Below are 24,465 nucleotides of genomic sequence, written 5' to 3'. Positions count from 1 at the left end.
TTCTGACTCTATTAAAAGAACTTAATTTAAAAGAAACAGAAAACAAAACAACTGAATTTGTCTCAAAACTTTGATCTTAAAGTCATGAGGGAACTGTTTATTGAATTATAAAGATCATAGATGCAAAGGAGCTGATGGCTGTTTTCAACATAATACAGTACAGCTAATTTAGCAATCCGAAGAGCTGCCCTCTGTTGGCCATTTGAAAGAATGCAGGTTTACAGCACGTCTGCACTGGCTTGACTTTTCAGACCTAGAAGCTGCATCCATCTTTTTATGTACAGTCTATATCACAGACTGAAAGTGACACAAAACAACTGCAAATCAAGCTGTCTTTTTGTAATTATCTCACTGGTACCCCCCCATGGTTGTCTGTCTGTCATTATCACAGACAACCAGACAACCTTATGCAAATATGTTCACAATGCAACAGCTTGACAGGCAATGAAACTCTCTGTGCAGACAGAGAAAAACATTCTGACTGATTAATGCGCACACGGAGAGCTGCAATGAAAACCAAATCACAGACAATACAAACTCTTCAACTACTATGGCAAATAAGATGCCATGTGATTCTTTCTGTTCCAAGCTTGCCCATCACGTCCTGAACAGCCCTTTGTAAATGTAGCATAGCAGGCCATGCCTAGAATCCTCAATGGTGGAGCTGATTTGTAGGCCAGGGACTGTGTACAGCTCCAGATTACTTTGCTAAAGAGGCTGTCTGAAACGCTTTCCCCTTGGAGAAAAACACAACGCAGTCTGCTTCAAATTGGAAATGTCAGCAATCTCTTTTTTCCCCTCTTTTTTTCAATCAAAAGTGTGGCTGAGGTGCACCTGCGTGTGCCGTTACCTCAGTGATGAGCATTCGTGAGGCCATGGTGAGACGAGTTCTGGGGGAGAAGTGGCTGGTGATCATGATCCTCATGCCGGCCTCGGAGAAGGACAACTGGTGGGGGTACGCTGACAGCAGCTCGTCTACCATTAACACAGATGTCTTCCTGTGGTGGTTTGCTGTGGGGCACATACATGGAATACGAGCTATACTATTGAAATAAACCAGTAAGATTTTCCTTAGCATTACGACTGCAAAGAGCAGGAAGCAGAGACATTAGCTCGATCAGAAGTTCCACATTACACGTACAAAGTCTCAATAAAAATGTACCTTTCTTTAAAAGAACAGCAGTAGCATCACAGCCATCGTCCAGTTCTGTGTTATTTGCTGCACCGTTTCTCAAAGTGGTCGAGTTCTTCTTCCTCCTCCCCAGGAAACGGACAATGTAGGAATTCAGTCTGGAACAGAAGTCGGGTTAAAACCACACTTTGCTTGGTACAGCTGGGTCAAGTCATTGCTCTTTACGGCAGATAGCCTCCCAATAGAGATAGGTTGATCATATTCAAAAATGATCTGTCAAGTTCTATAAGCTGCTGTGTGGCACAGCCCACATAAAGAAATGTATCATTTCTATATATCCCATTCATATAATACTGCTGCAGACATAAGGATAAATTATGTTACACATGGGATGAGTTTGCATATCGCAGCGTAATAAATGACACCGATCACGGGTCTTATATTAAACTCATTAATATGCAAGCATTTAAAACATTTTGTATTTTTTGCTTGTAATATTGATATTCAGTAAACTTCCACTGTTTTCAATGAAATACTACAATCCATTTGAAACAGAGCATGACGTTCTTTTCTAGATAATATCCACATTGTTGTTGTGTTACTTAATATTTATCCATATATCTGCTAAATTTGCCAAAAGAAAAGATATTTATTATTATTATTATTATTATTATTATTATTATTATTATTATTATTATTATTTGTTTGTTATTCATCTGTTTAAATAGACATTTTAATCCCAGGGATATCTTACATGTATCAATACTTATTTTAGTAACTGTTACTGTTGGGGTACATTACACTCCGGCACAGAGCAAAAGTTCATTGTTCATTTTTAAGCCTCAAAGTGGATGAACTGAACTTACTTCATGATCAAAATGTAGACAAAATACATCAGGATCAGCGTGAGAGCTTCCCACCTGGAAAAGACAGTTCAGATGCATTCATCATGTGTGTCACTGTACAGTGTAAGTGCCAGGTGTGTGCAAAGTTAATCAACGTGTAACTTACCAAACTACCTTTTCATCATATATGAACTGTAATAAGAGAGAGGCGAAAATCTGAGAACCAGTATATCTAAGACATGAAGGCATAATTTCAGATGGAAAGAAAAAAAAAGAAACAATCAGAGTAACTAGAATATTTCTCCATAGAGGAAATCCAGTATGGAGCTTTTAAAGTATCTGATGTGTTACTATGTTAACCTTAAGGTGCTTCTTACCACTATAAGAGCAGAGATCGATAAGGTGTAGTAGACTGAGTCTCTGAGCAGAGGCCAGCGGGAGAGACGGATCGTCTGGAAGAAAAGACAGAGAGACAAGAGGACTGAGACAATTCTACAACTTACAGGAGCTCAGCTACACCTTCTTTTGTTCTACTGGGTAACACATCCCACAAGGTTCTCACTGCCATGCACTAATAACATAAGCCAAGCTCTTTGTGTGTGTGTGTGCATCTGTTTGGCATTTTACGTAACATGTAATCTAAATAAGAAAAAAAATCTTTCAAGTATGTTTCTCTTTTCCTAGTGGGATTACAGCAGTGAACAGGACACGTATCCTTTTCTGATTCAGGCAGAAAAGGTTTCCATCCATGGTTTTTAATCTAAACTGTGGCCTAAACAAACAAGTCACAGAGTGTGTGTACTGCACCGGCTAAAAATCAGCGGTTAATTCTGTACCTGCACAGCGAATATCCCGCACACTCCGATGATGCAGAGGATGTTGAAGACGGCAGATCCCACAATGGTGCCGACCCCGACGTCACCTTTAGTGATGAAAACTCCTGTGCAGAAGGAAAGGAAATCACTGATTACCACACATGGCAAGTCATCTGTCCACAGGTTACAGAGACATCCTGCTTGGTGCAATTCTTTGGTAATCTTGACGTACTTCACTGATCCACGACCCTTTGTCTAGCTGGTAACTACTGATGGCATTTACATAATAAGTTCCTCTGTTTGCATGTGTTGTTGAGTTATAGAAGGATTTCTCTCCCATAGACTTTATTAGTGAGGGCTGCCCAGGTGTACTGCCAAGCACAAAAGCATATTTGGCAGCTTACTTTAACATTTTCTATTAATGTTTTGAATTGATTTACTCTCAGGCAGACTGCTGGCTTTTATTTTGAAAGTTTGGGTGCTGGTAACCTGCTGACCAGGCCTATCTTTCTCAAGTATTTTCTACTGGCTTGCTCACTGGCCAGGTCACTATTGTGGTAGAATTTATTACCATTCAGTTGGTTCCCCATATTGTGTGTCCAAGCCAAGTGATTGGCTCTCACTAACAAGAGTTAAAGGCTAAAAATGGGAAGACACATTTAAAAACCTTTACTAACAGTATAGTAACATTTTGATGGCAATAAATATTACCCAGATAGTCCAGGGATTGACATCATACTATAGAACTTTAGGGTCTGCAAAACACTTACCATTCAGAGGAGGATAAAGAGGAGCTCTTTATCCTCTCAAGGATACTTGAGGGTGCATGGGAGTTTGCCCAACCAGTCTACATGTGTTTTGTGGACTTGGAGAAGGCATTCGACCGTGTCCCTCAGGGTGTCCTGTGGGAGGTGTTGCGGGAGTATGGGGTGTCTGGCCCATTGCTACAGACCATTCGATCCCTGTACAACCATTGCAAGAGCTTGGTTCGCAATAAGTCGGACTCGTTCCCGGTGGGTGTTGGGCTCCGCCAGGGCTGCCCCTTGTCACCGATTCTGTTCATAATTTTATGGACAGGATTTCTAGGCGCAGCCAAGTGGTGGAGGGCTTTCACTTCGGTGGCCTCAGAATCTCATCTCTGCTTTTTGCAGATGATGTGGTTCTGTTGGCTTCATTGGGTGAGGGCCTCCAGCTCGCACTGGAACGGTTTGCAGCCGAGTGTGAAGCAGCGGGGATGAGGATCAGCACCTCCAAATCTGAGGCCATGGTTCTCAGCCGGAAAAGGGTGGAGAGCCCACTCCGGGTCGGGGATGAGTTCCTGCCCCAAGTGGAGGAGTTCAAGTATCTCGGGGTTTTGTTTGCGAGTAATGGGAGAAGGGAGCCGGAGATCAACAGATGGATTCTTGCAGTGGCCGCAGTGATGCGGACGCTGCACCGGTCCATCGTGGTGAAGAGGGAGCTGAGTGTAAAAGCGAAGCTCTCAATTTACCGGTCGATCTACGTCCCTACCCTCACCTATGGCCACGAGCTATGGGTAGTGACCGAAAGAACAAGATCGCGGATACAAGCGGCAGAAATGAGCTTCCTCCGAAGGCTGGCTGGCCTCTCCCTTAGAGATAGGGTGAGAAGTTCAGCCATCCGGGAGGGGCTCAGAGTAGAGCAGCTGCTGCTCCACATCGAAAGGAGCCAGCTGAGGTGGTTCGGGCATCTGACAAGGATGCCTCCTGGGCGCCTCCTGGGCACCTCCTGGGCGAGGTGTTCCGGGCATGTCCCACCGGGAGGAGGCCCCGGGGCAGACCCAGGACACGCTGGAGAGATTATATCTCTCGGCTGGCCTGGGAACGCCTTGGTGTTCCCCCGAATAAGCTAGAGGAGGTGGCTGGGGAGAGGGAGGTCTGGGCTTCTCTGCTTAGGTTGCTGCCCCCGCGACCCTGCCCCGGATAAAGCGGAAGAAGATGGATGGATGGATGGATGGATGGATGGATGGATGGAAAACACTCAGTATTCAACACCATTGTTGTAACAACTGAGGAAAACAATTACAAAATCAAAATTTAAAATCCAATAGCCTTGCTGGCAGATCATTCTCAGCTTCAGTCTGAGACTTTAAGAGAGTCACAGTTGTTAGACACAGACAGATTTTATCACGTTAAAATTGGTCACTGGAGTGAGTAATCACCAGGACTGATGACGCTTGCTGCCAAGCTCCCACGTTAGCATTATGATTTTATTATTAGCCATAGCTGCTAGCTGCTACCTTAATGATAACGTAACAGATGGGTAACTGCTAATAGTTAAATGGCTATGTAAATGACGACAATATGTGTGTTGGACAGGTTAGCATTTAAGATAACTGTTTAATACTTCAACATTGTTGAAATGGGCACGTTACTGACCTCAAGAAGTTCTTAACAAGACCAGAGTGGCAGTCTTTAAAATGCCTCGCAAAGTTGTGCTGTTTCCTAGGTGTTCACAATGAAATTGAAATCGTGCATTCAGCTGTCTGCAGTGGTTCTGCAGGAAGTTCTGTGTTAGCAGGAGGAGGTGAAGACGGCACTGTTGCAGTTGAGATCTAACCCAAGGAATTTTTAGTATCAATTAGTATCAGAGTAGCATATTTTGACAGCCCTGCTGCCAGTGTTAGCTATGGTACTTCAAACCCACCAAACCAAAACAAAAAAGACCCTCTTCTCTCACCCCAACCGGTTGCAGCAGATGGCCGCCCCTCCCTGAGCCCGGTTCTGTCCGAGGTTTCTTCCTGTTAAAAGGGAGTTTTTCCTTCCCACTGTCACCAAAGTGCTGCTCATAGGAGGTCATTTTTTTCTCTGCATGTATTACTGTAGGGTCTACCTTACAACATAAAGCAACTTGAGGTGACTGTTGTTGTGATTTTGCGCTGTATAAATAAATTTGAATTGAATACTCTATTAGAGTGGAGTCAGATGCAAAGGATTCCAGCTGGAGCTGTAACAGTGGTAATATCTGCCCAATATCTGGATTAAAAACTGGCAACAATGTTATATTAGCTAGATAATAAGCCGACAGAATAAGCTAAGTTGAAGTAAAATATCAACTCAGTATAAGCTCAGATGTGAAAATGTGTAAACACCGTATTATAGTTGCTATAAATTATCTCTAAATATGTATTTACTTTTAACCCCTTTATTAACAAATTATTGCCTCACTATTAGTATGCTATTATCAAACTGTACTATTAATGGCTGTACAGCTAAATTATATCTAAAATGTGTGTGTGTGTATGTCTCTGTCTCACCAATGACAGAGGTAAACAGTTCAGGCGCTGAACTGCCTGCTGCCATGAAGGTCGCTCCTGCAACATCCTCACTCAGATGCAGACGCTGGTGGACGAGGGGAGAGAAAGATATTCTAAGCATCACAGCGTGGCAGTAAGAGTGTGTGATGTTAGTGCAGCAGCAGTGCAGTTACAGTCTACAATGTTTGTTACCTCGCATATCTTCTCTAGCGAGGGGACAAAGTAGTCATCGCACACCAACGCCAGAGCATAGAACATGTAGACTGCCTGCAGATGGCCAAAGACACACAGGTGAAGAACAGTATACACTTACAACTGGATAAGACCCCCTGCTGAAAAAACAAAAACAAAAAAACATTTGTGCTCTATTTTCTTTGTTTGCAGTTTAATCTCAGCTTCTGTTGTCATTTACTTGATGTTTGCTGAGACTAAACCTGAAAGCCCAGCAAAGAGTTACAAGCAGATAAAATAATACACCGACATATTACTAAAACTCATCAGTTTGCCAAGGAACTGTTGGAAAATGCGCTTACTTACGTATTTAACAATACTCTGCTTCCAGACTTCAGCCAAAGATTGGTGGGGCTTAGTAAAGCATAAAAGCTGAAAGTAGCTGGGAACAGCTGGTCAAAAGTTCAGCAATAATCTTCCCAGAACAGTCTAGCACATCTGTACTTCTGTAAAACATGCTTGAATTTATTTCTATGGAACAAGGCTAAACCTTGCCATGTTTCTAGGCTGCTAAACACTTATGTCAGTTTGCAATTAAATCACTGTTGTGGACCAACTACGTCACTGTTAACCAGAAGACGTTATGAATTTATATAGCAGCAGCTTCAAAAATTCATTGTAAATTTCTGAGCATGTAAATGGAAACAGATTTACAAGTTCATCAATTTATCGCAGGTAATGTCACCGGTATCCCAAACAGACTGCATGTAAATGCATGGAATGGGCAAGTTGACCCACATTCAATTGCAAATTGAACGCAGAGTGACTCCATGATACTGAAACTTGCAACTAACTGCAAGCAGTTGCAGATGTGGTCTGGTCTTCATAGCTGCTGAAAGTAAAGTAATTAAAAAAACAAACAACCAAAGATATTTTAGCGGGTTTTTTTTTCAGCAGTACCTTTCATCCCGCCCTGATACACAACAATCCTCTGCCATCTCACAATCTCTTTGCTTATGCATTGATATACCAAAGAGTACACTGATACAGAGTTCACACAATTGTGTTCCCAGACTGACAAAAGTTGGGAAGAGCATGAGAAACTACTGCAAAAAGACCTCAAAGCACACCATAAACCAGCAGTTGTGACATCATTGTCAACAGACAACAATGGCAGGCATAAACTGTTACATGAAGGCTAACTAGCAAAGTCCTCCTTCTTCTTCTAATGAACTTCAGTGTTTCTAGCGGTACAGTACTATCCTGGCAGCCCGTGTGGTCTCACTAATTCCTCACGAGGCTAAGTAAAGAGGTTTTTGTATCTTCAAGGCTAAAATCATTAAGCTGAATCCTTCAGTCTTCTGCCTACACAACATTATCTACCTTTCTTATCTCCATGTGGATCAGAAACAAACCTGCCTGAAAAACCCCCACAACCTTAACCCTCCTGCCATCCTTTAAAAAACTCACACCCATCACCCTAGGGACCATTCTCAGCCACGCCCAAAAACGCCATAAAAAGACCACATATCCATATTTTATTCCACTTTAAATTAGCCAACCTTGTAAAACTACTTCTCCCTGAAATATTCATGTAAAGTTTTAATTATATTGTCGTTGTTTTAACCCTTCAAATCCCAGTGTTATTACATGAGCGCCCTGTGTTATAAGCCCCAAAAAACAAAAAACGAAACTAAATATTTCCACAAAAAACCAGTTGAAGTAATATGTGATTGTCATTATAAGTAGGCCTTTAGATGGACCAAAGATTGGCACCAACATACATTTTGACCTGCCATTATTTTTTTGCATTTTTTTTGCAATTTAAAAATTAAAACTTCAAGGCCCTGAGTCTTCATTGACATCCAAGAAAAGAAGAAAAAATAAAATCATATAATGATAATTTGGGGATGAAAAATAGCGTTTATAATGGAAGTCAATGGGCAGAAAATGGTCCCCAGGGTGATGGGTGTGGGGATTTCTGCTGCTCAGCCATTTTAGGCTGATTTAAGGAATTCACACTGGAATATTAACATTGACAGGTAAAAACTATCCTGTGGCAAGTTTGGTTATATTCCACTGAACACAGTGGAAATGGCAGCCATTTAACACATAGCAGTGGCACAAAAAGGTCCCAAGAAGGCAGGAAGGTTAATGGTCCTGTTGAATTGCATGATGCAAATACATAGCAGGGGTAAACACTCAGTTTGTGAGTTTGAAAGTTTCAGAGATGTGACAAAAAAAATTAAGACCCATTCAAATGGAAGACAATCTATTTTAAAGCATTTAAAGCCACTGAAAAGAAGAAAGCTAGAACTACTTTGGATATGCAACAACTTTAACTCCAAAACATTCAAGTGTCCATGTAGTGTGCTGCAGGTGACACTCACGCAAAGCACGTGCAGACCCACTGCTCCTTCCACGCGCTGCTTGTTGGTGAAGTAATCCCTGGGGAACTCATGGATTGCTGCAGCGAGAGAGGGGGAAAAATCACTTACACATGCTGAAACAGTGAAAGGAGGCAAAATCTGAGCAATTAAATACTGACTGTAGCTCAAGGAAGATACCCTGAGGGCCTCATGAAATAGCTCATCAGCCAAACAAAGACAAATAAACATATAAATACAATCAAACACAGATACAGGTCCAAAGGATGACTGAATTTAATATCCAATAGGGAGAGAAATTAAGAAAAAGAAGTTGCACTACAGTGACTTCAAACAAAGGCAACTGTTGAAATCCAAAGATAAGGCAATTGAACACTCATTTCCCATGATCGGTTCCATCGTTTTTAAGTCTAGCTTTTGTCTGTTAGCGATTTGCAATTAAAGTCAGAGAAGAATCTCAAATGGCAATTATGAATAAATATACCCACAGGAAGGAAAACGACAAAGAAATTTTTAAAGCACACAAAAAAATTATAACAGCACGCAGAGCGGTAGTCTGTTTTTCATTTTAAAGTAACTCACTTTAACCGTTTCCTCTTGGTTTAAGACTGTGGTCATAATTAAAATCATTCATGGAAATGTGAATTGAGAAAACCAGTCATTATACTTGAATGTTGAAAATTCCTAATAACTAGTGCCACAATATGTTTAGTACAGGTAAACACTTCAAACCTAAAAATTCAGTACAAGCTCTTTCTCTTTCTTTCTAATGAAAGATGTTTGCTTCATAGGTTTATGAACTTCTTTTTAAAATGAAAACGCTGGAAACAGAAACACACTGCAACTAGAGCAGGGCGATATGACCAAAAATATTTATCACGATAAACATTTGAAAATTTGCGATAACGATATAACTGACAATATAATTGACAAATGAAATTGGTAAATGGCCTGTATTTATATAGCGCTTTACTAGTCCCTAAGGACCCCAAAGTGCTTTACATATCCAGTCATCCACACATTCACACACACATTCACACACACAATTGACACTAGACAAAATACTTTACAACTCCACAACTTTATTAGTGAAAAAAAACATCAATGTATTTTCACTTAAACAAGCAGCTGTTTTTTATGTGTATTAAAGTTATATAAAAATGTAACAGTGCAAATGCAAATTCCTCGCTGACAGTTTAACCAAAAGGCATTTCCAGTGGAAACTGGCCGACATATCCTCAGCATAACCATGTAAAATATCCACAAAAATTAAAAGAAGTTATACACACAATACGGTAATATTATGTTAAAGCACAGTACGTATCACTCCGCCAGGCTCCTGACTACGATAGCGGTAATGCTCCGACAATCTATCAAGCGGTGCGGCTTCGTAGCTTAGCAAAGTTGTACTAAAACATTTGACAGATTTTCGAGCGCCGTGTACATAAAATCGTTTCGAGGTCAGCAAACACAACCAGAGTTCATACATAAGGCACACGGGATTATAAGGGGCTCTGTCGATTTTCAGAAAAATCAAAGGATTGATTTTAAGTGTGCCGTATTTTCCAAAAAATAATAACGACGGCCCGCTAGCATGCGCTACCAAAAATAGTGCTTTGTTGTGTATCTGACGGACGAAAGCTAAACCAGTTCCACACTGAAGTTGCAGCATTTTTACAAACCAATTCTGGTTCATCCGTTTCATTCAACGATTTGCTTTCGCCGCCATGCTTTTTCCGACATGTACGTATGAAAACAAAGGCACTGCCCATGCGCGTTTTACCCATATTCTATCGTGATATTTCATTTTTCTATCGTTGCCCAAAATTATACCAGTATTACCGTGAACGGTATGATATGGCCCAGCCCTAACTGCAACAAGTTAAAAAAGACTAAAATCAAAACTTCAGCCTGTAAATTAAAGGGTGGTAGAGCAGCCCAAGATTTTTCCTCCAGTGCTCAATTTGCATGTACTTGAGTAATAATGGATTGCATTTATAAGTGGATATACGGAAGCCATTTAACACCATTAACAAAACTTAACAAAACTTTCTTTTTTAACTTTGTTAAATTTGACATTGCTCTCCACTACCAGTTTGTCCCAGTATCCCACAGGGCTCTGTTCTGGGCCCAGGTCTACGTACTTATAGAATCACAATAAAGCACTAAACACTAAATCAGTAATGTGTGGATATGCATTTGTTCCTATGAAATGTATATCCACAGAGTTTCTTTATAATTTGCTAGGAAAACAGGAAATAGGTGCAGTGACAATTCTAAAGAGCTTGAAAGTACACATTTGTTTGTTAAGACAGCACAAACTCTCTTAGGCAAGCTTTCTTGTAATTTCTTTAAACCACAGGTCTCAAACCCACGGTCTGGGGACCACTTGCGGCCAACATCGCCCCTACTTGCGGCCTGTATATTGACGTGAAGAAAGATAATGCAATTTGGCCCTTGAATTTTTTTGTTAGGGTGTATTTGTTTATTGTTGAGTGCAAATTATTTAATATGAAAGTAATATAAGCAGCAAGCACAAACATGTTAAAGTGTTAGTTCAGTAAGAGAGTCATTTGTAAAGAAAACAATTTTCACTAGGAGTCAAAAACTAATGTGTACACTTATGTCTGCATTTTTTTTGTTAACTACAAACAAAATGATAGCAGAAGTGCTGCCACGTGTCTGGCAGCACTTGTCTTGAAAGTAAGAAGAAAAACTGGATCATGAAGGGACTGGAAGCCAATGCAGGAAGCCCGGAAGGCTGGTCTTTCCTTTAAGTTGAGCTGCTGCATTTTGTATAGCCTCCAGGCAAGAAGTAGCGACTTATCAGGGCTGACATCCAAAGAATTACAATAGTCTAACTGAGAAGTAATGAAGGTGCCTTTTACTGTCTCAGAGTAACATGGAGGGAAGCAGTACTTCACCTTACTGAGAAGGCTTAATTGAAAAAAGTTTGTCTTAACAACAGAGCTAATCTGTTGATCAAATGCTAGAATGCTACGCTCTATGGTGTCAAATGCAGCAGTCAGATCCAAGAACACAAGAATCAACAGTTAAAAGCAGGACACTAAAAACTCTTAAAAGGTCTGTTTCCATGTCATAATATGAAACCAGACTGGAACTTCTTAGAAATTTCAAATAAATCCAGGCATGGTTGTAGTTGGTTAAAAACTACCTTTTTAAAGTCCTTTGGTAGAAAAGGGGATTCAGAAATGGGCATGGAATTAAAGAGGAAGGAAGAATCCAAGTTACTTGGGTTTCAAGGTTGTACTACAGCATGTCTAAAAGCAGCCAGGACACAGCCAGATATCAGGGAGGAGTAAATCAGGTCAACAATACATGGCCCAAGGGTATTAAAAACATCTTTGAACATGGGGTGGGATGCTGATCTATTTCAGTTAAAGGGGAGGAAATTCTCAAAGACAATGGACATACAGGAGAAGCAGCATGATCGAAGACCAGAGAAAAAAGTGCTGATAGTAGAAATCTTTTCTTTAAGAGGTCTAATAGCTCTCTGGTATTACAAGTAAGAAGTTTCTTAAAATATAGAAGCACACTTCATGATCCCTTTGCCATCTTCTTGCATGGATCCATCACTGGCTTAAAGCTTTTATCCTAAAAGAAGCCACCACATCCAGCAGATCAGTACAAGTAGAAATCAAAGAAGCACAAATTCAGAGGGACTCAGATTACAGTCCTAATGCTGATTGTGAAGCACAGACTCATTAAAAGCTGATGACAACGCTGCTAAAGGATTAATTGTCACAGTTGGTGACATACGTTTTACAGTTTAACTTGGGAACATGTTAAACAGCAAAAATGTAGAAAATATGCATGTCACAAATCTCAGCAAAACATAAATTTAAACCACATGACAATCTGAACTCACCAAAGTCTTGTACATATTCTTGGTTGACAATAAATCAGCACACAGAACAAGACTGTTGAAGCTTTTGACAAATGTCTATGCCTCAAAAGAGAGAATCAGACTGCGACTGCTGACACTGGAAACAGGATTTGAATACAATCACTAGTCCCCTACTTCTGCAAATAATCTCATGTAAGCTGAGACAGATGCCCTGAATGGTTGCGAGGCTGGAGGTTTGATCACCCACATTACATTTTATCCAAGTTTTGTGGGATGGTATCTGATATCAAGAAGTGATTGGCAGAGACCTGTTCTAGTGAGTTTAACATAGATTGGGCATCGTTCCATTGTCTGGATTCACTTACTCTAACATTGGGAACATTGTTAGCAATTCTGGAATGTGGGGCCGGCCTGCTGCTGCGGAGTCGGGGCGGTCTGCCCCCCCCCCCACCGCAGGGAAAAGGGTAACACCACCTGGGTCTGGGTGCAGTTTCCCCCTCCAGGGGCAAGGGTACCTAGACCCGGTTCGTAGAGTACGCTTGGGGAGTGTGATCGTGTGTACAGCGTCTCTTTATGTCTGTCTCCACGTTGGTTGAGTGTGGAGTAAGTGCATATGAGAGCATGAGGGTGGGAATGGATGTTTGTGTCTGTGTGTGCCTGTATTTCTGTGTCTATATGTCAGGTTGGGTATCAGACGCCACCTCTCTGGGGACATCTCAGGCCCTCCAAGGTTTGGAGGCCTATCTCCCCCCACCACCACTTCCCCTGCCAGTGGCGGACTTCCTCAGGTGTCGGTGCGTTGGTGGTTCTTTGTGTCTGGGGATGGGCGTCCGGGTACACACCTGCTCACTCCTTGGCGGCCGCTTATCGGGGCCTGGAGCCTGGGGCTCGCTCGGGCCACTTCGGGGGTGGGGTGCCCCCGGCCTCTCGGCCTGGGGCTCGGTCACTCAGGCACAGCTGGCTGCCGGCGGAGCTCACGGGCGCGTCACTGCAACTCCCCCTGGCTTCTGCTCCGCGGCTGCTGAGTGAGCTCTCATCTGGGACTCTCCTCAGCTCTTACTGGGACAGTGGCGCGGCTGCCCCTCTGTTGGTCTTCCTTGGTCTCTTGTGTTCTGGGAGCCTCTGCATGTCTGGAGTTTTGATCTCCTCCATACCTGCTTCATGCCCTGGAGGACGGGGCAGTTGCCCCCCCACACCCTCTAGCAGATTATTACATGTAGGAACCTTTTAAATATAAGCGCGTCCATGCTCACAGGTGTAAACACGGGTGATCACACCCACAAACTACACCCTTTTTGGCTCCTACCTCAAAGCACACTGTGTTCTGTTGATCTTATGTGCTGCACAATAATGTTTGATATTTAGTATTTACTGTCATATTCCCATATATCATTGTGATGCTGTTTATTCTATTACTCTTGTTCTCTTCTGCTTGTTTTCTTTTTTCTTTCTCAGCAGGTGACCCAGGTGATCGATATATGCATTTCTTATTTCTGCCCGTTCTGTTGGTTTTTGTTTTTTGCCCTTCTCCCCCGTCCCTCTTCTCAGCTGTTTCTCTTTCCCTCTTTCTTTCTCCCCTTCTTTCCCCCAGTCAAGTCTGTCCCGTATTCAGCAAGTGAAAATAAAATAAACAATAAAAGGTGAATCAAATGGACCATTACAGCAAGGCTGGGATGGTCAATTTGGTAAAGTAAATCCGTTGGGCATCTTTCTTCGCCTTTAGACAATAATTCTGATGGCAAAAGAGCCAAATGCAGAAAAAAGAAACAAACAAACAAAAAAACCCCAGCTGATTAGCAATTCGCTAAGCTAACTCAGGGTTTCGCCTGTGCATTCATATGAATGGGGTTGCATTGGTAGCATCTGAACAATTACTAATAAATGTCTTCAAAAAGCTGCTCTGTTGCTAAGAATAATTAGATTAAATTTTAAAAGACAGTTTTAGTTTTTATTTTCTCAGCTATTGTCTTGGTAGTCTAAACTTTTAACAGTTTAAAAGTATAAATGTAAAAACTGAATTAAAACATGGTATGTTTTGGTCTACAGTCAGTAAGTAAAAATAGGTTGAATTTTTAGCATTATACTGCTGTTTCAAAATTGTTTGTGGTAAAAACAATAAAAACGTTCCCTTCGCCTTCAGGACAGGGAACGGGTCCTGACCGTTGTTTGTGCTTATGCGCCGAGCGGGACTCTGTTGTCCTACTGGGAGACGTCAGTGCTTCTGTGGGCAATGACAGCGAGACCTGGAAGGGCGTGATTGGGAGGAACGGCCTCCCGGATCTGAACCCGAGCGGTGTTTTGTTATTGGACTTCTGTGCAAACCACAGTTTGGCCATAATGAACACCATGTTCGAACATGGGAGTGTCCATAAGTGCATGTGGCACCAGGACACTCTAGGCCACAGGTCGATGATCGATTTCGTAATCGTATCACCAGATCCTCGAACCAATGGTGGACACCAGAGGTAAGGGGAACCACCAAGCTGAAGAAGGAGTCCTACCAGGCTTGGTTAGCCTGTGGGACTCCGGAGGCAGCTGATAGGTACTGACAGGTCAAGCGGAATGCGGCGCGGGCGGTGGCGGAAGCAAAAACTCGGGTGTGGGCGGAGTTCGGAGAGGACTTTCGGACTGCCTCGAAAAGATTCTGTGTTTTGTGAACTTGGAGAAGGCATTCGAACGTGTCCCTTGGGGTGTCCTGTGGGGGGTGCTCCCGCGACCCAGACCCGGATAAGCGGAAGAAAATGGATGGATGGATAAAAACAATAATCAAGAAGAATCTGAAATCTGTTCATCATAGAGACTTTAGATGCTATTAAAAAAAACACAGACATAGACCCTGTAGACTCTACACACACAAAAGGATCCACAAACGTGGTGATGAAGTGATACCATATGCACTGGTTTCTAATCTGGAACATAACCTGGGGCCAATTCCAGACAGCATGTTCGACAAACTCTGAGTTTAAAGATAAACTCTGAGTTTAATAAGAGCTTTAATAAGAGCTCAGTATTTTTGGTTGCAGAAAGGAACAGAGAGAGCTGACAGAATTACTTCAGTCAGCTCTGAGCACATTCACCCTGAGTCAAGTAGGTGTAATAATAGAGAAAGAATAGAGCTACAAGATCAGGACTCATCTTGGCAATGGGTAAATGAAGAGCAGAAGTTTTGCAGGATGAAACATTTCAAATAAGGAATTGTAAGAAACTGCATTTTGTTCCAATTACAGATTGTATCTGGACAAAATAAGCAACTATGAACGATTCAAAATGGATCCAAACGGGAAGAACAAGGAAGTAAATGGAGTAAAACTCAATCTGGGGCTCATCTGCTGGGAACATTAAAGCAGAGTTTTTATCCAAAAAGTTAGATTGTTACATTACATCATTACAGTACATTTTTACTGAAGAATTACTAAAAAATGAAACTTTCATAAACTGAAGCTGAAGATGATACAGATACACTTTTAAGAATTTTTGAAATTAAAGGTTAGGTTAAAAGAGTTGGCACAAGTAAAGCCGTTTTAAATAACGCTTCAGTTACTATCACTTAAAGGCTTAGGGTACCTAATCTGTTCTGGACCTCTGTCTGTCCAGAACTTCACTGTGTCTGAATATCTTTATTGTAATGAGACACTTAAATCTGCATTTTTATGTGTACAGATTTGATCGACTGGGGTCACTCAAAAAAAAGAAAAAAGAAAAAAGAAAAAAAAGAGGGACAGAGGTTGACTCCAACACTTGACACATTTGACACCGCATTGAGTGAAGATATCACTTTGACACCGCTTTGTCCCTCCATCCTCGACCTGTCAGAGGTGACAGCATGAATCAATCTCTGTCCAACAGCAGTGGTCAATCACAACACGCCAAAATATGCCGCGTCTTCATACACAGCCATCCTGTGGATTTCCTGTTGAATATGACTCTGCGTACGAGCAGCCAGGCTAAAAATAGCCACGGCCCAGCGTGACCGTGTGCATGTGTGATGTGGGATTTGCTTGGCTTGCTCTGTGTGAGTACTATCTGTGTTCTGTGAGTATGCACGTGCACTCCCCCCCCCCCCCGTATGTTTGTTTGTTGCGTGTGTGCGCTTGTGTAACGTGAAGGCAACCCAATGTGCAGTGACATTCTCCCTCTCAACAGCCGAGAGCTCGTGAGTCAGGCGGCTTTTGCCCTGCGTGGCCCAAAGACAACACAGGCCTGTCTGCTTACAGGAACTGACAGCAGCATGAAGAGGAAGAGAGAGGTAAAAGGGGAAGACACGAGCGAGGCAGATGGGAAAGAGAAAAAATACGTTTTTAATTGGAATCTAAAATGATGTGGAACAGCCAGGGGAAAAAGGAGAAGATTAGAGCTGTGAATGACACGGGTCTGTCATTTGATGTCTTCTATTGGTCTTTAGTGGTCAGCTGATTATCATAAAACATCACAACAAGGTTTAAAGCACCATCTGTATTTTCCAGTAATCCAGTCAGCAGACTGTCGTTAATCACTTAACAACATTATGTTGTAGCTTAGTTACCATCTTTTGCTTGCATTTCAGTTCAGTGTATTGGCTAAAATATGTAAAATAGCAAACATATATTGGAACAAAAAAGGAGCTGCAGTAAAGTCGGCCAGTGGGTGGATAATAATCGCCTAATAATATGAACAAAATACCCAGAACTGGGAAATCTGCTTTAATGTTCCATTCAATACACATTGAATTTTTTTATTTTTATTTTTTAGCTTTTCTCAGGTGGATAGCGCTCTGCATGGGTGTTATCTGGGTTTTATCCTACATCACAGTAATACTGATAAGACAAAAATATAAAGGTTACCTTATTATTCATTTCCAGATTGATATTTTTATTCTTGGACTTTTGCACACAAGGCTGCCCCTCATAAGATCAAAGTCTGATCAGCAGTTGGATGAAGCTGCTGTGCTGACAGTGAGAGTGTGTGCCTGAGATGACCAAGTAAGACTTCTGCTCTCACAGATCCAAGAATAAGAAAGACTGTCTGTATTAGAGTGTTTGCTTCAGAGACTGATGGTGTGAATGTGAATGTGCAGGATGCCAAGACTGGCACAACCAGTTGTTCTGGTTACCTTCTGACACAGGGCCGGGTAAGTTCAGACATTGTTTTTCCCTTAATGAATGAAATCATTATTTTAAAAGCTGCACTTTTTATTTGATTTTGTTTCCTTTCACTAATATTAAAGTCATTTGATCCAAAACATTTGAATATGACAAATATGCAAAAACAAAAACCCAACAACTCAGAAATGAAGAAGGGGGAAGTGTATATACGCACACAGCCTAAGTTATAAGTCTGCAACAGTTTATAAGCTGGTACAGTATTCTTCACTGCTGTTAATAATGATAAACCTGTAGATTTCCCTCCTTCAGTCAGCAACTATACAGTCACATGATGGCCTTTTATTGTCTTTGCAAGTTTGAATGGTTCTTAATTTTGTTCTCTATTTGTTCTATAAGAGAGATGTGACAGGAAGTGCTGCAAAGTCACAATGTTCTACGTGATGATGACCTTCCTGATGTCTGCAGCACTGCTAAGTTTTTAACTTTACATATTAAAGAAGCTGTGGGGAAGTTTCCTATTGAATTGTAGGTTTTATCAGGCGTTAAATGAAAAGGTTGACGCTGATCACACAGATTTGGAGGCCTCCTAACTTTTACTCCTCTCTTGTTTTGTCATTGATTGATTTTTCTTTTTGTAAAACAGGGAGGGACAATTTCTCCAAAACAGAATGTAGCAAATCACAGTTGACTTCATTCATATACAAATGACCCCTTTTTGTTTTTATCTTTAGTTTAAATAGTTAAAACATTGGATTTTTTTTAAATGTATAAATGGGTACTGTGAGCAGTTTTCTAATAACTGATCAGCTGTTGCTTTTGTTAGCTTTTAGACAGGCTTTGAGAGTGACGAGGCCTGAGGTCTATTGAGAGTGTCGACTCCCAGATGCTCACCACCTTGGTTCAGGGGCGACTGCCATAATTTTTTAAGAAGGTATTTAATTGGATGCTCTCAAGAATTTAACTATATAAATGTCTGTACAGTCTAATGAAATGGTTTTAAGTCCCACATTAATTATATTAAATTATAGTTCGTGACTTTTTATATGTAAAAAGTACCAACTAAACCTGTTCTCTGCACCTCATCTACAAATGATGTTACAAAACTAAAAAATGTCACATTTATACCGCCACTCTATTTTATATATGCGACTCTTTTAGGAGAATGGAGCTGTTTTTATTTATTTCTATGGATTTCTGAAGCCCTTGACAACATGAGCTCTTTCTAAAACAATCAGTTTGCATAGTTTTAAAAAATAAATGAGACGCTTGTTCAAGCAAATACAACTAAGAAATCATCTGTTGCAGGTACTTTCACATTACTCAGAATTACTGTTCTAAACAACTAGTATTTACTAACACAAGAGTACATCTGACTTAAATTATGAAGTAGTCTGTAGTTTCTTTTGTTACAACATAAATTTTCTATTCCACTTGCGTTTTTAAGGCAATTGGTTTGCAAACTTTTTCTTAGTGAGGTTAGCCCATTAGAATTTACATTGCACAAGCTCATACTGTTTGCGGTGTTGTGTATGGACAGCGCTCCTTTAATGAACTCCTTAGCAACGCTGTGGCTAACAGCCTTTCTGATGAATATCCAGCCTCTGTGCCAGTCCGCTGACAGAGTGATACTAGAGGGGAGGCTTTTTTCCACAAGTGATTATTAGTTTCTACAATCAAATTTTCCCTTGTTTATATATTTGATTACTTAACCAAATTTAGAATCTATGTGTTGACAGCCAAAACAGTTTATGATACTGAATCGATGCTTGGAAAAAGGTAAATACATTATAGCTACATAAAACTACTTAGATTAGAATGATAATTCATTCAAATTCAAATAACAATAAACTGAACTGCACTTGGGGGGCCTATCGCAACTTTTGCATCATATGTAAATTCACAACGACATTCATCAAAAAATATATGGTTTTATCAAATATTAACCAATTCAGATCTGCACCAGAAGTTAATGTCTTCTTGTACGGCCCAAATTTGTACTTCTCCACTAGGACTGGGCGATATATCGAGTTTTTAAATATATCGATATATTTTTATACAAGATATGAGATGTGACAATATCGTTTATATCGATATAGTCTATGTTACGTTATAATTATACTTGTGGAGCCACAAGTTTGCCTCTCGAGGTAACCGCTAACACGTTGATGCCTAAAATCCTTTCATTTTCTGAAAAATCGACAGTGCGCCTAATGTATGAATTCTGGTTGTGCTTACTGAACATGAACCGATTTTATGTGGTACACGGCGCTCAGCAATCTGTCAAAAAATGTTTCACTATGACTTTGGTAAGCTACAAAGCCGCACCGCTTGATGGATTGTCTTCAACGTAATATTACCGTATTGTGTGTGTATAAGGACCACAAATGGCGCCTGTAAGAGACATGGTTACAAAGAGGCTTTCAGTTACGCAGTAGAACTTGGGACCAGAGCAGCTGTGAAATCTGCCTGTCTTTGTTATTATGCTCAGCGTCTTTTAGTTTACAATTGTGAGCTTTTTCTTATGCACAAAAACAACATTGCTTTATTTTATTTATGGAGCATTATTATTTAATAAATGCTGATAATTTATTTCTGAGTAATTTTTTCATGTACATCTATGCTGTATGTTAATAAAAGTGCCTGTGTGAGATCTGGGACACAGCTTTGACTAAGAACTCTCTTTTTGTTCTTACTTTATGGCTTTAAAAAATATCAAGATATATATCGTATATCGCCATCCAGCTAAAGAATATCAAGATATGAATTTTGGGTCATATCACCCAGTCCTATTCTCCACCAAGTTTCAGGAAATTTGGCTTGATTGTTTCTGCTCCCACCTACTAACAGACTGAGAGACTGACAAACAGCAGTGAGAAAACAACAGAGCAGGTTGCAAATCAAACAACACTGCCATCGTTGAAATTTTTAGGCTGGTTTAAATGTGTCTCTTTCTCCAAGTAATTTAATAAGCGCATCAGCAGAACCTCAGATGTTAAACAGAAAGTCAGTCAGCAAGTGAAAGGTACTTATCAACTCTGTGGGAAACAAATCTGTCAGAAAACAGCTTTCGCTTTATTGGCCGGTTCCATCAGCAAAATCTGCTTCACACTGAACGCTCCCAGCCAGGACAGTTGTGCACACAGATAAAAATAGCAGGCCACATCATCCTGAGAACATGCCGAGAACAGAACAATTAAGTTCGGTGTCTGTACTGTCGCACATCTGACACAGATTGTATGCAGATTCTCACGCACACATTACAAAAACACACAAATCGCAACATCCGCGGGCTCATATAGATGCTGATGAGATGCTGCTTTTGCCAATTCCACACAGCCCCAGAATAACAAAGACAATAACAGTCTCAGCCTGCTGGCATGACTTCTTCTTTCCAGGAATCGTTGTGTTTTCAATTCACAGATTAGAGGCTCACTCAGCCAATGCAGGCACAGACACAGGCCAACTCTATTCCTACCAGAGCTGCGTGTTTGTGTGTGTTTGACGGGCCGTTGTCACGAAGCTGTCTCTTCTCTCTCCTTTCCCTTCAAGTCTGGCACTTATAATGAGACTTCCAGATGGACGAACAGGCAACATACCACGAAATAACTACTGTTCTAACAGACTGAATGCACGTGCAGGAGTGTGCAGTGCTGGTGGACAAAAAGAAGTAAATTCAACTTTTTTAATTCTGTTCATATCAAAATCTTGGAAAGAGCTTTGAAACCTGGACATTTAAACTTTTAGTATCACTATAATTCCACTGTTGTTAGACTGTAATTTGACTTTGATACACTGTGAAGCCATGGGTTTAACTGGGATTTGTGCAGGCGTCTTGCACATGCTTCCACAGTCCACTACAAATATACTGGCATACCACTAATATTACTGCATGGTATTTTCATGTTCTGAAGTGCACGACTGGCAGAAACAACAGATTGTGACAGCATCGATGTGATGTCAATTTAACATAACCTTCTTGTAAAGAACGGTGGGTTTAATGATGCCCTTGCGGTGAGATATACGACAAAATGACACCATGTTAACAAAACTTGACCGAAAAAGACGCCCCATAAAGACTCAAAAAATGAAGGCACTGTTAAAATAACTGAGCCATGCAAAAACATTTTTCTCAGATGGCGCTTTTCCAGCTACTTATGGAGGATAGTGACAATTGAACAACTTCACATCAACACTGGATTTGTGGTTCCATATCTATATAAGGCTCACTGCCCACTTTACTGAGTTAGTACAGTACCTCTTGTGCCTTTTTCATTCAGAACTTTTGTTTTGCCTTGATAATAAGCAGTTTTGTTTCTGTTTTCCTTCATTTACATTTGAAAGTTTCCTGATTATATCCAGAATGCCTATTTTTGTTTTTTGTCTATGTATTTAAGAGACTGTTTCCCAGAAATTTAAAAGAAGCGAAATACAGAGTACATTATACTTTTTGGAGATACAATATTTATAAAGAAAACACTTTAAAACTTTAAGCTTCTGACTGGTTTATTGTATTATGTGTCTATGTTATTTATTTCTCAGACTTAAAAACTCCTTTGTCCCACACGCCATCAGACTGTTTAACTCCTCTCTGGAGGGGAGAGGGAGGGGAAACAGGAGGACAAAGGAGGGAACAACTAAGCTGTAGTGCCTCTTCACCTCACTGTACAATACCTTTTGTGCAATACTTTTGTAAATAGTCAACGGTGCAATAGACTCAATACTTGAAATGTGCAATTCACTTGTATTTTTATTTTTATTCCTATTTATTCTATTTATCCCCTTCGTATATTTTATTTATATTGTCTCTGTATTTATATATATGTGTGTGTGTATAACTCTAACTTCTGTCGGTGCTGTGCTTTTTTGGAAATCGAATTTCCCAGAGGAACCCACCCGAGGGATTAATAAAGTTCTATCTTATCTTATCTCTTATCTTATTTAAAATGCAGTTATATAATGTCATTTATCACGACAGAGAGGAGCAGTTTAAACTTTGCACGAACCCATAGCTGGCAAAAGCCAGTTCTGAAGACAGCTTTTATCGTTTTATCGGTGGCAGAGAAACATGCACAAATTTTTTTGTCTATCTTGATAAGATTTGGTGGAATTTGACAGATAAGCATATTGCGGTAGATCCCCCAGCTGTAACCTGGCTGCAACACAGGTTTTGTGCTTCCGTAGTCATCCTCTGACACTGGGGACGAAGGGTTCTGTTACTGTAAGTGCTTAAATGTTGAAAATAGTCCTTTATGAATATGCGTCTTGGTTTAGGATTGAACAGATACATGCGGCCGACTGTTGGACTGGCCTGCGGTCTGTACTGATGTCAGCTTCTGCCTGCTGCATTTTCCAACTTCCACAAGTGATTACTGATAGCATTATAGAGGTACATGTGCAGAGTAGGGTGAGGAGTGCCCTGCCCCACATACAGTTTTCATATAACACCAAAATGAAAGAGGAGAATAAAAAATGACCTATTTAGGTTTGTTTGGTTTTAGGCTGGATGAAACCATCAAGCTGAAGGACTTAAGTAAAGCTTAAATAAAGTAAAGCAATCAGCCAAAGGAACAGCTTTTAAGTCAATGAACATGTGGGGATAACACACTGCAGGGTATTAAATGATCAAAGTGCATACTCCACATGCACTGTGCTACTTCTCAAATATGACTCATAACATGTTGTTTTTCGACACCATTCACTACAGACAGATTAACTGTCATTTATCCACTTCGTGTTTATGTCTCTTTACAATAAATAGATTATACTGACGATGCTATTTAAGAATACTCACACAATACCACTTGTCAGTGCAGCCAGTGCAGAAATGCCTTAAACCTCCATTCTGTCTAAAGGGCACGGATGGTGATAGGTATGACTGCACAAAGACTTTGGTCCTAGAGAGTTGGCTGAAGAGATGGGCTTAAACAATGAAGTCCTAAATTACCAGTCAATGCTAGCAACTTTGGTTAGCAAGTTGCTTTCAAAAACTATGGGTGCAATGCATAGACACATATTTCAGCTAATTAACCTCCTAGGACCTGGCGTCCACATTTGTGGACATCACATTTTGGGTTGTCTAGACCAAAATACAAAATTTTGCTCTACAAGGGCCTGATATCCACATATGAGGACATTATACTGGCACTGTTCTCTCGAAATTTAAAGCCATTGTCCTCATATGTGGATCTCATTTTTCTCAGAAACAAAAATCAGGTAAACTCCCCCCCCCCAAAAAAAAGGTAATTCTTTGTTTTTAGGTCCCAATCAGCCCAAATAGCAAATGGATATTAAAAATGCATGCCATGAAAGAGTTTGAGTCTTAGGAGGTTAATGCTACGTCAGCTGCTCACTCATTCACAGGGGGTCACCACAACAGAAAGCCTGACTGACAGATTTTTTAACCATCTCCTTCTGAGATTGAATGGTGGATCTTTCACTGTGTGTGTAAACCACTACACCGTAGTGTCACAGCATGTTAATGTTAAGTAATAAACGAAAAAAAAGAAAAAAAAAGATTTGAATTTACTAAAACTAAAACACAAACTTATTGAATGGTCTAGTCTGATTTGTGACTTTCTAAATAATGCTAACTTGATACTTGATACTGAAGTTAGCTATGCTAACTTCAGTATCAAGGTGGATAAGGTATAAGACCTCACTAAGATATTTTGTGTTATCCACATAGGCCTCAATTATTTTCTATTAACGAGTAAACTTAGCTGTTTCAAAATGAGAGACTATAGTGAGCGACTTGCTTTAGAAGCCGTCCTGAAGTTCACCTAGAGAAACTAGTTTTTGCCATCTTCACATTGGCCCTGAGCGGAGGTTGTCCCTTGTGACAGATCATGCAGCATCCACTTAAATGCTGTGATGCAGATGGTTATATCCACAA

The 24,465-nt window shown here is 40.6% G+C and overlaps 1 protein-coding gene across 1 annotated transcript in view; it reads right to left on the bottom strand.

Moving 5' to 3' along the window:
- LOC146695970 (sodium/potassium/calcium exchanger 3-like) overlaps positions 1–24,465 on the bottom strand; it is a 131,019-nt gene that overhangs the window by 18,900 nt on the left and 87,654 nt on the right. Inside the window, exons 3-11 of the mRNA XM_085478474.1 lie at positions 8,628–8,704; positions 6,259–6,333; positions 6,067–6,151; positions 2,814–2,917; positions 2,355–2,429; positions 2,144–2,169; positions 1,999–2,052; positions 1,163–1,290; positions 851–1,011 (exon numbers count right to left, since the gene is read on the bottom strand). Of these exons, the coding sequence (XP_085334600.1) occupies positions 851–1,011; positions 1,163–1,290; positions 1,999–2,052; positions 2,144–2,169; positions 2,355–2,429; positions 2,814–2,917; positions 6,067–6,151; positions 6,259–6,333; positions 8,628–8,704 (785 nt within the window). The remainder of the gene's footprint in view (positions 1–850; positions 1,012–1,162; positions 1,291–1,998; positions 2,053–2,143; positions 2,170–2,354; positions 2,430–2,813; positions 2,918–6,066; positions 6,152–6,258; positions 6,334–8,627; positions 8,705–24,465) is intronic.

This window comes from Copadichromis virginalis, linkage group LG13, assembly GCF_057382275.1.
Source record: "Copadichromis virginalis isolate Kocher_CV1m ecotype Utaka linkage group LG13, C_Virginalis_male_GT1.1, whole genome shotgun sequence".
Taxonomy (NCBI): Eukaryota; Metazoa; Chordata; class Actinopteri; order Cichliformes; family Cichlidae; genus Copadichromis; species Copadichromis virginalis.
Note: the sequence above shows the minus strand (reverse complement) of the source record. Positions and strands in the feature narration are given on the sequence as shown.